Source organism: Phascolarctos cinereus, unplaced genomic scaffold, assembly GCF_003287225.1.
Source record: "Phascolarctos cinereus isolate Bilbo 61053 unplaced genomic scaffold, phaCin_HiC Scaffold_5;HRSCAF=322, whole genome shotgun sequence".
NCBI lineage: Eukaryota > Metazoa > Chordata > Mammalia > Diprotodontia > Phascolarctidae > Phascolarctos > Phascolarctos cinereus.
In genome coordinates this window covers 16,847,480-16,861,074 of record NW_027555958.1, presented here as the reverse complement: position 1 = coordinate 16,861,074, position 13,595 = coordinate 16,847,480, and the positions used below count along the sequence as shown (strand labels likewise).

Below are 13,595 nucleotides of genomic sequence, written 5' to 3'. Positions count from 1 at the left end.
TTGTTATGTAATTTATTCATTTTCTGGCTAGTCATTCAGTAACGTCTGACTCTTCACGACCCTGTGGACCACAGCACGCCAACGCTGTCCACGGGGTTTTCTCGGCAAAGACGCTGGACTGGTGTGCCATTTCCTTCTCCAGTGGACTAAGGCAAACAGAGGTTAAGTGACTTGTCTAGGGGCACGTGGCTAGTAAGAGTCTGAAGCCAGATTTAAACTCAGGTCTCCCTGACGTCAGGCCCAGCACTCTACCCACTGAGCCACCAGCTGCCTCCATAATTTATTCATATGAACTAATGAATAATTTATTTATAACGATCAATGAGATATTTATAAATACTTTGTATACCTTAAAACACTATGTAAATATTGTTATGTATTATTTATTATCATATTATTCCTTTATATTAACTAGTTTAATTAGGAATTTCTTTATAATAAGCAATAAGATATTTGTCAGGCATTCTGCAAACCTTAAAGTAATCTCTATTACATTATCTATCTTAATATTGTTATCTTTATTCCTTATGATTAGGATAGCTATTACAGGCTATTTCATTTGAGTCTAAAAACAGCCCTACAAGGCAGCTGCTATTATTGTCCTCACTTACAGATAAGGAAACTGAGGCAGAGATTGCCATTGCCAGGATCACACAGCTAGTAAACGTCTGAGGCAATATTTGAACTCAGGTTTTCTGAGGTCCAAGGCCAATGTTGCCAAGGCACCAAGTTTGTGGCTTTACATATCTTCCACTCTATTTTATAGCGTGACAAAAAAAATCTAATTTGATTATCCTTCCTTATCGTTAGACTACAGCAATAGCCTCCTAATCAGTGTGGACAGCTAGATGGCAGAAGGGATAGAGTGCTGATCCTGGAGTCAGAAGGATCTGAGTTCAAATTCAGCCTCAGACACTAACTAGCTGTGTGACCCTGGGGCAAGTCACTCTACCCTGCTTGCCTCAGTTTCCTCATCTGTAAAATGAGCTAAAGAAAGAAATGGCCAACCACTCCAGTATCTCTGCCAAGAAAACCTTAAATTGGGCCAGGAAGAGTCACAAGTAAACAACAACCTAATTAGTATCCCTCCCTTCTCCACTCTACTGTCCGCCAGCTGCCAAAATGAGCTCCCTAAAGCACAGCTCTGACCATGTCCCTCGGCTACTCAGTAAGCTCTAATAGCTCCCTATTACCTGTAGTTAGTACAGGTGTCAGTTTAGAAAACACACGTTCTGGTAACTATATCTCTATACAATCAGCTTCCTTTGTAATCTTGGCTATTTTATTTTATGTATTTAAAAACCGATTCTGAGAAGGAGTGCTGAAGCTTCACCAAGTGTCCAGGGCACAAAAAAGGCTGAGAATTCTTGCTCTAGGCCCAAATACAAAAAGCCTTTTGCACTTGGCTCCAACTCACCTTTCAAGCCTTATTAGACATTCCTCCCCTTCCTGCGCTCTGCCTTCCTGCCATCCCTCATGCCTGGCATGCCATTCCCAGGCCTTTTCCCCAGCTGTCTCTCCTGCCTCCCACCCCCATGCCTGGAAGGCAGCCCCTGTTTGGTGGGTGCATTTGGTTTATGGTTTGGAGGTTGGTTTTCGGTTTGTTTGGGGATCTTTTTTTTGACCAGCCATATGATTTCACTTGTCTAAAGCAGAACTGTCAAACAATGCAGCCTGAACTTAACATATACACAGTTCTCTCTTCCACATCGTGACTTTCCCCACTGCAGTTTTGATACAGCACAGGTCCACATAAAAAATTCAGCAGGAATTTCGGGGGAGTTCTGAAGAAACTACAGATAACATGCAAAAGCCAGCAGGCGAGACAAAGTTTAGAAACTCAGAAAGGCACAAAACATACATAGTATTGTGTAACAGCAACATATTTTATCTTTTAATATTTACAATAATTCAGACTTCTTCTCTAGTACAAAGGGAGGGCCAAACATTCTATGTGGATTTTCTAGACAAAGAGGCACCATGTCCCTAACACCCAAGATGTGGAAGGGATAACTGTCATTAGTAAACAGTTGACAAAATAAACAGAAGTAAAATGAAACATAGCTAATATTACATCTTAAAACTAGGTCAATATTTGGCCTTAGTGGCCCTCATTTCTGTTCAGTTTGACCCCCCTAGTCCAAGGAACTCCCAGTGAGGGAACTCCATCTACCAACGTAGAGGGCACCTGGTTGGCAAATTAATCTTAGAGAGTTTTGTGGGGCACTGTTTTTTTTTGTTTGTTTGGTGGGTGGGTGGTTTGGGGGTTGGGTTTTTTGGTCATGAGGGCTAGATTTATGATTCCATTTGTCCAAGGAACCCTCAGTAAGGCAATACCACCCACCAATGAAGATGGGCACCAGCTCCATGCCAGTCCCTGAGCTACCTGGGGCACTCCACAGTCACACTGGCCAATAGGGGGCTTCCTGGCTGCTAGGCTGGCTCTCTATCCCCCATGCCACAACGCCCTACAAAGTAACTATTGCCTTGCACCCAGATCCCCAGACTGACTCCAGCCGTCACCATGGACTCTTCATTTAACACGCTCTGCTTTTTACATCGAGGAAATTTCCCGCTTATCTTACAGTTGCTCCAGCCAGCGCGGTGAATCCCCCACAGTCCCCTACATCAGCCAGGGCCAGATCATCACGGAGAATCTCATAGACGTGCTCGTATTCTCCCTTCTCGGCCGCCATGATCAGCTCCTTGGCAAACCCTTCTTTGGGACCCTGGTAGCCAAAGTTACCACGGTTTCCATTCATGATATCATGAACACTCTGCCTGAACAGAGGCTGACTGTGCCTGATTTAAGGGAGAAAAAAATAATTAGTCTTTAATTCAGGCCCCTCCGGCCTCTTCATCGTTTTTTCCTTAGCAGACCTGCGAGTCCACTGAGGAGATGCCCCCCACCAAGGCAGATCAACCCCGATTCTGCACTTTGCAGCCTAGAGGCTCAGAGAGAGGCCGGGGTCCTGAGACCTCTCAGGACATTCGCCCCCTCAGAGTCGCACAGCCAGGATGTGGAAGGGAAGGGCCTCAGAAGCAGCTCTTGCAGACTCTGCCTCTCTGTCCTCCTAGTATTTAGTGCTGGGAGGGGGAAGGCCGCAAGAGACTTCTCGAGGTCACAGATTTAGAGATGGAATAGGCCCACGAGGTCACCCGGTAAATTCCTCAGATCACAGATGAGAAAACTGACTCTCAGAGAGGTTAAGTGACTTGTCCACAGTCACACAGGCAGAAAACAGTAGAGCTGGGATTGGAAACCGCGTCCCTGATCGCCAAATCCATCCTTTTTCCCCATCTTCTGTTCTTCATCTTACTATTTACATATTTTCTAATTTAAAAAAAAGATCCTGTACAGCAGATTCCGGCCCCCCCATTGCAATACTCCATACAATGCTTGGGCACGTTATACACGAGATGCAGTCTACATTTTTACACACTGCTTCTGCTTTTTTCTCCCACCTCTCCCTGCTCCCACCGACACCTTCTTCTGTCTCCCCCTACCCCCACTCGTCCATCTTTCACCCACAGTTACTGGTATCTGAAAGTGTTCAGCAATGCCAAACAAGGGCAGCCAGAAGGCACCGCAGATAGAGCACCAGACCTGGAGTCAGGAAGACCTGAGTTCAAATCCAGCCTCAGACACAAACTGGCTGTATAACCCTGGGCAAGTCACTTCACCCTCTTTGCCTCAGTTTCACCTCAAATGGGGTCACGAAGAGTCAGACAGGACTGAAAAACAATTGAACAACAACTTGTCCTGGTTGGACAAGAAAGAACTTTTCTGAGAACGATACACATCAAGCTTTCTTGGTATACCCTTGTCCTTTTAATTTTGTTATTATCATTCAGGCTTTTCCCTAGTGTACTGACTTGATTTCATATTTTTATCTATATCTCAGAGACACGGGCATGTATATCTCGATATCTAGAGAGATATGAGATGTGTTCTTTGTCATAAGGGATGCTCATTGGGTAGGGAAGGGGAAGAAAATATTTGAAAATCAAAGTGCTATAAAAAGAAAAGCAAATATTTTTAAAGAAAATAAAATGACAGTTAAGTGACTGACAGACTGCCAAAACCCATATGGATGAAAGGACTATGGACCTAAAGCAAGAAGGAAACTCAGAAGCCATCTACCCAATCCCCTCATTTTGCAAATTAGGCAACTGAGACCCAGGGAGATTAAGTGACCTGCCTAATCACCCGGGTAATAAGCGGCACGGCCTGAACCAAGGTGCTCTTTCCACCGCTCCCCCACCGCCTCCCTTCAGAACTGTTAGAGACAGAATCGTGTAGAAGGGGCCCCAGTGGACCTTCAAAACTAACCCTTTACAAAATAACTGGGCAAGGAAGGAGGAAAGGTAGAGCTAGTTACCTGAATCTGCAAGCGTGCTTTTGTATTTTAAGCAGCAAAGGAGTCTGGTTTATAACAAAACAAAGTTTGTCCTCATCATCAAAGATTTGAAACTTAGGTGCCAAAAAATAGAAATCAAAGTCTTTTTTGCTCGATGCAGTCATGGGATGATGCTTGTTATCGGTGGAATAAATGTATATTTCTGGTGGTAGCGTTAAATTGTCATTTAAAAGCAGCCGCTTGTAATCGTAAAAAAAGGGGTCCTCCTCCTCATTCAGGTTCCACTTTGCCAGCTCCTCTTCAGAAAGACACACTTTCACAGAATCAGAAGAAAGAAAGGGTTTGTACTCTGGATAATCCAAAATGGTGAAAGCACCAGGGACTTTGGTGCACAATTTAATTATGTGTTCCCGGAACCACCATCCAACGTCCTGACAGCCTTCTGCATACGACTCTATTCCTGGTCCAAATCGTTCATCGGCCCTGTATAATCCCTTTAGAAAAAGCATTGAATGGGATAAGAGGAAAACACATTAGAGGAATCAATGTACCCAAACACTGTGTCTGGTTTCTTTAATAAAAAGAGTAAAGTAAAATCTAAGTACCAAACTGTGGTACCTGCAAAACAAACCAGCAGCAGCCCATGACTTTATTCACCCTTGTCAGCACAGGAGACGGACTATACAGAAAGCAGTCTCATGAGGATGCCACAGAGCCGGGAGCACAGCTCCGTCCCAGAGTTCTCTCTCCCATTATTCTATCACAACTATGTTTATAGCATATTCTGGAAATGTTCCCTGGCAAATCTTAAGAGCCAAGAACCGGCAGCCCTGGCTGGCCCATCTCGGGCTCTTTGGACTCTCGTTCCAAAGGAACCACAGCTCTCGAGTTGCGAGAGGTCCTTCCAATCCTGTCTGTTGACAGATGTGTTCATGTCCTTTGACCACGGATGACTGCCCCAAGGATCATATAAGCCTCCTTCTCTGACCCGGTAGAACTCCCTGCCCTATCTTACTAGCCAACAACAGGTCTGGACCTTTAGGCCAGCCACGACCTCTCTGAGCCTGTTTTCTTACCTGTAAAAGAGGACACAGAGTGATTACAACATGAGCTGCCCAAGGTCTGTGAATGAGCTGTTTTTGACTTTGCCTGCTATTTGATAAATACGTTCCAAGGGTTGGAAGGCCAGGAATTCAAACAGAAACATAATTGGATCCCTGATCCAAGTTCCAAACATTGCACGTTCCTACCACATGCATCAATCTGAAACGTTCAATGAAGCCACCAGTCATGGGATGACTTTTTCAACAAAAAACTGCTTCCACATTCCGGGTTCCCAAGCATCTGTCCTTGATGGAGCACTAGCAGCAGAAGGATGTAGGTTGAGAGCTGGAAGGAACCTCAGAGGGTATTTAGTCCAGCCTCTTCTTCACTTTACAGATGAGGAAACTGAGGCACACAGAGGGGAAATGATCTGCCCAAAGTCACAAAGAAAATGGCAAAACCAGCATTTGAACCAGGACCTCAATATCATGTCTGACTTTCTTGTGACCCTATTTGGGGTTTCCTTGGCAGAGATACTGGAGTAGTTTGCCATTGCCTTCTTCAGCTCATTTTACAGACGAGGAAGCTGAAGCAAACAGGGGTAAGTGACTTATCCAGGGTCACACAGTTTAAAAGTACCTGTGGCCAGATTTGAAGTCAGGAAGATATGTCTTCCTGACTCCAGGCTCAGCGCTCTATCCACTGTGCCACTTAAACTCAGCATCTGTCCTTGGCACTTATTGGCTAAGTGACTTTCAACAAATCACTCAACCTCTTCCTGCCTCACCTTCCCCACCTGTAAAATGAGGGATTTGGACTCAGTATCCTCTCAGGTCCCCTCCAGCTCTATATTTATGATCCTATGACCCCCCCCTCCAATCTCACATTGCTTTCCATCATCACACACTCACACACACACACACACACACACACACACACACACACACACACCCGCCCCAACTCCTCCCTCCTGCATTTTCCGTTTTTACCCGAGAGATTCAGGTCTTCTCTCTTCAACCCAATGGAAGAATCACTCCTACCCTTGACCCTGTCGTAGGTCACCCCTCATGGCTTGGAACCGGATCCATTTCCCAGAAAGCAGGACACTGGGAGGAAGAGGAGTCCCCATTATTATTACTGGGATTGCAACCAAGGTGGGTGTAGGCATTGTGTCTAGCACTTCAAACTGGGATACTAAATGCATTTATACATAGGAAACCGACTGCACATGGCAGATAGGCCCTATGGTCCCAGACGACTCTGGAGCGTGGGGACCTCGGAGTTCACCTAGTCCAAACGCATTGTTTTCTAAAAGAGGAAACTGAAGCCGACAGAGGGGAAATGGCTTGCTCAGGATCGTTCAAGTAATAAGCATCAGAGGTGAGATTTGAACCCAGGTCCTCCAGATGCCAGAACTATTCTCTCCATTGCAGTCACAAGGGGGTATAGGGAATAGAGAGCTTGGCCTGGAATTGAGTTCTGAGTTCAAATTCAGCCCTAACACCTATTAGCTATATGACCCTGGGCAAGCCACTTAACTCTGCTTGCTTCAGTCTCCTCATCTGTAAAATGGGCTGCAGAAGGAAATGGCAAATCACTCTAGTATCTCTGCCAAGAAAACCCCAAATGGGGTCACTGAGTCAGACATGACTAAAACGATTGGACAACACAAACTCTTTTGCCTTTCTGTGTTTCCCCAGTGCTTAGCACATAGGCTAGCACACAGAAGGTGCCTAATAGATGCTTATAGACTGAATGATTAGCTAAAGCACTCAGTACAGTGCCTGACACATAGCAGGTGCTTAATAGTACTTCTTCCCTTCCTTTCCCTTTGACAACTCTACATTGAGAATACTTTACATGCACAGTCCAGTGCTTTGGTTACATTTGCTCTAAATGTCTCTTATAAGCTAGTCCATGAGCCTGACTGCCAAGCACTATGTTGTTTCTCTGGGAAAACATATTCTAAGCTAACAAACAAGCTTTTTGATTTATTTACACAGCCTGCCTTGTAATCTGAGAACCCTAGAAAAACAGAATAATGGTTACTATTGGGAAGGGGACTCTTAGTCATAATATTAACGCCTCAACTGTGAATAATCGGGCTCAGAAACCATTTGCATTAATACAGCAAGTGACAGCTGCAATATACATCATCACTCACAAGCCAATGGTACTGAAATGAGGAAGAGATTTTAAGTAACAACGTGGGAGAGACACTATGCCTAAGAGATCAATTACTTGACTTGATATTAAATGTTAAAAACAAATGCTTTACCCTACTATTACCCTCTTTTAAAGCTAAAATCTGAAGTCTTTTAATCTAATCATAAAATACGTCATGTAAATTCAATTTACTTCCTTAAAAATGATTCAGATCAACCTAGTCTTTTCAGAAAGTACACAAGTTAATGACCCCACACACACACAAGAAGACAGGAGACTGCACAAACCTGGAAGACCTGAGTTCAAATCCAGCTCTAGCCACTAGCTACATGAACCTGAGCAAGTCACTTAATCTGCTTGCCTCAGTTTCCGAATCTGTGAAACTGGGATAAAAAGAGCGTTTCCTTCCCAAGGTTGTTGTGAGGACCAAATGAGATCATATTTGTAAAGAATTCTGCAAACTTTAAAGCACTATATAACTGCTAGCTATCATTTATTATCATGATCATCATTATTATCATTATTATTATTATTTAGAGAAGTGGCCAAAAGATGAGTATGAGACATGGCATATATAGCTGGCCTTGTCTGAGGCACTGGTTAGAGCTCTGCTCAATGCTTTTTTTCTTTTTCTTTTTACTCTTTATTACAAGGAATGGCTTTCGATGGGACGTGGTGGAGGACATATTAGAAAATGAGGTAATATAATAATAAAACATAGGAAGAACAAATTTAAGTATAAAGGTTCAAAATAAGATCTCAGCAATCTAAAATATGTTTATGAAATCCTTTTCTAGTAATACTAAAAAATCTTCCTCTTTGGAACAGAAAATTATCACATGTAAGCATTTCACATCTCAAGAGATACTGAAATCACATCTCAATCGTATCATCTGATAACTGATTCAAAATGTCATCAGCTCTCTGGAGGAAGATAATTGCCCATTATCTGGTAGAAAAATCATGATGTCCCTACATCTCTAGGCTTGTCAATTGGTGATTTGCTAATAACCTCTTCTCATCATTCCAGGCCCCAAATTTTTAACCAACTCACAAAATCTGATTGATTTCCCTAAATAAATATAACAAGGTTACATAAGTCCTACATAAGTAATAATCTTAAGATGTAAGTTAACCACATTACTCCCTAGCTCCAAAACTATCAGTGGCTCCCTATTACCTCTAGGATAAAATACAGTGTCTTTAGGATTTAGAACTAGAAGGGACCTTAGAAGCCACCAACTCCAACTACCAATTTTGCAGATGAGGAAACTGAGGCCCAAGGAAGCAACTTGGAATCACAGGATCAAAGATTTAAGACCGAAACAGGCCCTCAGACGCCATCAAATCCAACTCGATGAAGAAACTGAGGCAACAAGAGGTGACGTAATGGGCCCAGGGTCCATCAGCTATTTACCTTGGATCCCAATCTGGCTCTGACTCAATATTCTAGCCTTATTCACCTCATTCTCCCTCACACTCTCTACTTTCCAGGAAAGCTGCATTCAGCAGCTTGCCAGTCTGAGCATTTGTGAAGGCCATCCCCTATGCCTACACTTTAAAAAAAGGGGGGGGGGCTACTTTGGCCATGCTTCCTGCAGGCTTGACCAAAGATTTGGGAAAGACAAAGGAAAGAGGTTTGAGCAGAGATTTCTCAGTGTCCTCCTTTCCAGCCTCTCCCCCGCCCAGGTTGGTTTTTTCCTTGACCTTGAGACTGAAGGGACTTTGGGAAGTAAATAAATAAATGGGACCAAGGAGAGGCAAGACTTCGCAGACTCAGTGGGTGAGCTCATGCCAAGAGCTGAAACTTCCTCCTGGTCAAGCTTAGAATCTTTGCCAAGTGCCAGATACTGGACTTGGGGTAGCTCTGGCGCTGCCAGAATGACCAGCCCTGAGACTGTGTGGTGGTGATGGGGAGATTGACGTTACAGAAAGCTGCAGGACAGAAGAATCACAGATTTAATGCTCTACTTGTAAATGAGAAAAATCAGGCCCTGGAATCAAAGGGAAGTCATACGTTACCAGTAAACTCGCTAAAACTTTCAAGCTTTGTAATTAAAAGGACAACAAATACAATACTGTATTAAATAACATTCTGCTAAATTAGAAAGATGGTGAGAAATTTATATGTTGGAAAGGGATAAAGGGAGAATTGAGTAGAGAAATCACTTTTTGTAACAGAACTATCACAAAAGTACATTTTTAACAGAGGGGTAAGTCATTCTTGACTGAATGGCCTGTATATGATTAATTTAATTTTTTCTTAGTAGGAAATTAAAGCAATTTCTGAGTATACTACACACAACCCCATAGATCAAGGACTAAGTTTGTTCTGGGCAACTAGGTGGCTCCATAGTGCATAAAGCACAGGCCTTGGAACCAGAAAGACATCTTCCTGAGTTCAAATCTGGCCTTACACACTTACCCGCTATGTGACCGTGGCCGAGTCACTTTACCCCACTTGCCTCAGTTTCATCATCCATAAAGTGGAGAAGGCAATGGCAAACCAGTCCGGTAGCTTTGCCAAGAAAATCCCAAATGGAGTCACAGAGAGTCGGGCATGACCAAACAAAAAGGTTCATTCTAAAACAGATTCATTCCTAACCTGGAGTCTATGCATTTTATTTTTTTTTTGATGTTTCTATAATCATATTTCAATATAATTGGTTTCCTTTGTAACCCTATGTATTTTATTTTATGTATTTAAAAATGTTATTCTGAAAGAAGGTCCCTAGATTCTACCAGCCTGCCAAAAGAGTCCACCACACAAAAGGGGTTATATAACCCCTGACCTAAATGTTTAAAATTACCCCAAAATTGCAAATAGAGGCATATAAACACAGAAAAATAAAATATAATAGCCAAAGAGACACTTAAGGAATTAAACCAAATTAGAAGCCTTTTACATCACGATTCCCATTATAACAAATACATTGTGTGTCCTTCATTCTTGAAGAGGACCAGGACATCAGGAAGGTAATGTCATAGCTTGCAAGTGAATTGGATTTAAGTGAGGGAGAGTTGTGAAAAGGTAACAGTCTCATCTTCTCCTCAGGAACCATCTGGGCCCAGATGTAACAAATACAGGCAACATCTCCAAGCCTTTGGAAGTTGTGCTTCTAATTGTTTAAATAAAATGGCAAGGATTCTTCAAGTCATTCATTTCCTTTTAATTGTCTCTAACAGGCTGTTCTTCAGCATTTCCACCATCCTTCCCAGAACTCCCCAGGCCAGTTGGCCAAATGCGGCCTTCCTCCTTAAACCTTTACTTCTCTAACTTATAAAGGGGTTAAAAACCTGGCACAATCAGGGGAAGGCTTTCCAGGCCATGATCCTTTCCAAGGAAGGGAGCTAGCTTTCTTCTGTTCTGTAAGCGAGGCCAACCTGGAGTTCCTCAGCCCAGATTGTCAAACAAGGAGCAGGAGGTACCTGATCTTAACACAGACCCAGACACTGTACACCACAAGCCAATTTCGTCTTTCTATCAGGGATCTCAAAAACAATTCTAATGCCATGAGCCACATTCAAGAACACAGAGGAATAATAAGATCTCTAGCTCGTAAACAGAAAGAATTTTGAAAGATGGAGAAATGATGAAATTTTGGAAAAATAGGAATTCAGAGCAAGACAGTTACTCATTTCAATGTAACAAGTATTTCTAAAGCACCTACTACATGGCGGGCACTGGAAACACAACAGGGAAGAGGAACTGATCCTCCTCCAAGGACTTTATACTCTTCTGAATTTCAACCAATCAATGAGCACCTACTATGTGTTAAGCCCTGTGCAAGATGCTAGAGACACAAACACCACAATGAAAGTCCCTGTCCTCCAGTACCTTACACTACATGGGGCGAAAGAACATGGATAGAAAGAAGAGCATGTAGAATATGTTCAAAATCATTCTCAGATAATTTTAGGGGATTAGGAAAGGCTGCAAGCAGAAGGTGGCACTTAGGGTGAGTTTTGAAAGAATAGATTCTAAGAGGCAGAAATTAAAAGGAACAACATGTCAAGCACTAGAGAGCCAATTTAAGGGTCTGGAGGCAGGAATGAAGAGCTGTATATGAGGGAAAGGCCAGTGTCATCGAACCACAGAATACCAAAAAGAGAGGGATATCTACTAAGATCAGAAAGGTGGGTCAAGGTCAAGTTATAAAGGCCATTAAAGGTCAAATGGAGGGGCAGTTAGGTGGTGCAGTGGATAGAGTCAGAAGGAGACCTGAGTTCAAATCTGGCCTCAGACACTTACTAGCTGTGTGACTCTGGACATGTCACTTAACCCCAATTGCCTCCAAAAAAAAATCAAATGGTTATATTAGACCTTAAAGATAATAAGAGCCACTGGAATTTAATGAGTAGGGAGGTGACCTAGTCAGACCCATGCTTTAGGAAAATTACTTTAGCAGTTGTGGGAAGGGTAGATTAGATCTAATAGATTAGAACTTGAAGCTGGGAAACCAATATAAAGGTCATTACAATAATCCAAGGAAGAGGGGCAAAGGTATAAAGTAGGTTGCTGGCTATGTCAGTAGAGAAGGGGACAAGATGGGAGGGATGTCATAGAGGTAAAAACTACAAGATTTGGCGACTGACTCGATATCTGGGTGAGAATGAGGAGTTAAGGCTTACTGCATGCCTGAGTGACCCTAAGGGTGGTGGTGGTCTCAACAGAAATCGGGGAGTTTGGAGGAGAGGAAGGTTTGAGCTCTATTTTAGAAATGTTGAGTTTGAGACATCCTGACTGAAAGGTCCAACAGGCAGTTGGGGATTCAGCACTGAAGCTCAAGAAACAAGGGATGGATAAAAAGATCTGGAAGTCATTCTCACAGAGATGATAACTATGAATAAAAGTCTGTGATCATCCAAGGAGAGAGTGTACCAAGAGAAAAGAAGGCCCAGCACAGGCTAGAACATGGGTGAAGACTCAGCAAAGGGGCCCGAGAAATTCATGGGGGGGGGTGGAGCCAAGATAGCAGAGTGAAAGCAGCAACTTGCTTGAGTTCTCCCCCAAACTCCTTCAAATACCTGTAAAAAATGGCTCTAAACAAATTCTAGAGCAGCAGACCCCACAAAAAGACAGAGTGAAACAAATTTCCAGCCCAAGACAACCTGGATGGTTGATTGGAAAGGCCTATTGCGCCAGGCTGGTAGAGGAGTGCGATTCAACGTGGGCACACAGTCAAAAGACCAGGCCTCAGCAAACCTGGAGCAGGCCTCAGAAGACTGAATCACAGGCAGCTGTGGCAGTTTCCAGACTTCTCAACCCACAAACACCGAAGACGACTTAGAAGGTCAATGGGAAAGGTCTGTCTGACCAGGTGAGAAAGGAACTCAGTCTGGCCCCAGTCCCAGCCCAGCCCTGGGGTATAGCAGCTGCTTCCAGAGCTCTCAGCCCACAGAAAGAGGGGGGGGGATCAAGTGGCTGATCAGAGGGGGACTGCAGAGATCTCTTTGCTGGCACTGAGGCAGGATTCTCTTGCTTTGCCTGTGCTCGGATCTAGGTCACAGGTCTGAGTGGTGGTCCTGGGGCAAGGAAGAGCATTGGCATGGTAGAGCGCGTGGTGGTGGAGGAAAGCAAATCCTCCTCACAGTTCCAAGGCAGAAAAGAGTGCTGGTGGTCACTCACAGACCAGAGTACAAGCCAGGAGAGGAGTAAACACCTCGCCCCTTGTCATACCACCTTGGAAGGACTGAAAATTTACAGGTCCCTACAAGTATCTCTGAAAACAGCTACACGGAGCTTGGGACAGTACATTCTCCACACTGGAAGCAGACTCTTACCTTAACAAAGAGTTTAAAAGTCAAACAATTGGCTGAGATCATGAGAAAACAGTGCAAAAAAAGTCAGGCCATAGAATCTTACTTTGGTGACAAAGAAGATTAAAACATACAACCAGAAGATGACAACAAAGTCAAAGCTCCCACATCCAAAGCCTCCAAGAAAAATATGAATCAGTCCCAGGCCACGGAAGAGCTCAGAAAGGATTTTGAGAAGCAAGTAAGAGAAATGAGAGTGATGTA

The 13,595-nt window shown here is 43.5% G+C and overlaps 1 protein-coding gene across 1 annotated transcript in view; it reads right to left on the bottom strand.

Moving 5' to 3' along the window:
• The window catches only part of ANKMY1 (ankyrin repeat and MYND domain containing 1), a 149,803-nt gene that overhangs the window by 93,819 nt on the left and 42,389 nt on the right, over positions 1-13,595 (bottom strand). The window contains 2 exon segments of the mRNA XM_078154702.1: positions 2,586-2,802; positions 4,383-4,855. Of these exon segments, the coding sequence (XP_078010828.1) occupies positions 2,586-2,802; positions 4,383-4,855 (690 nt within the window).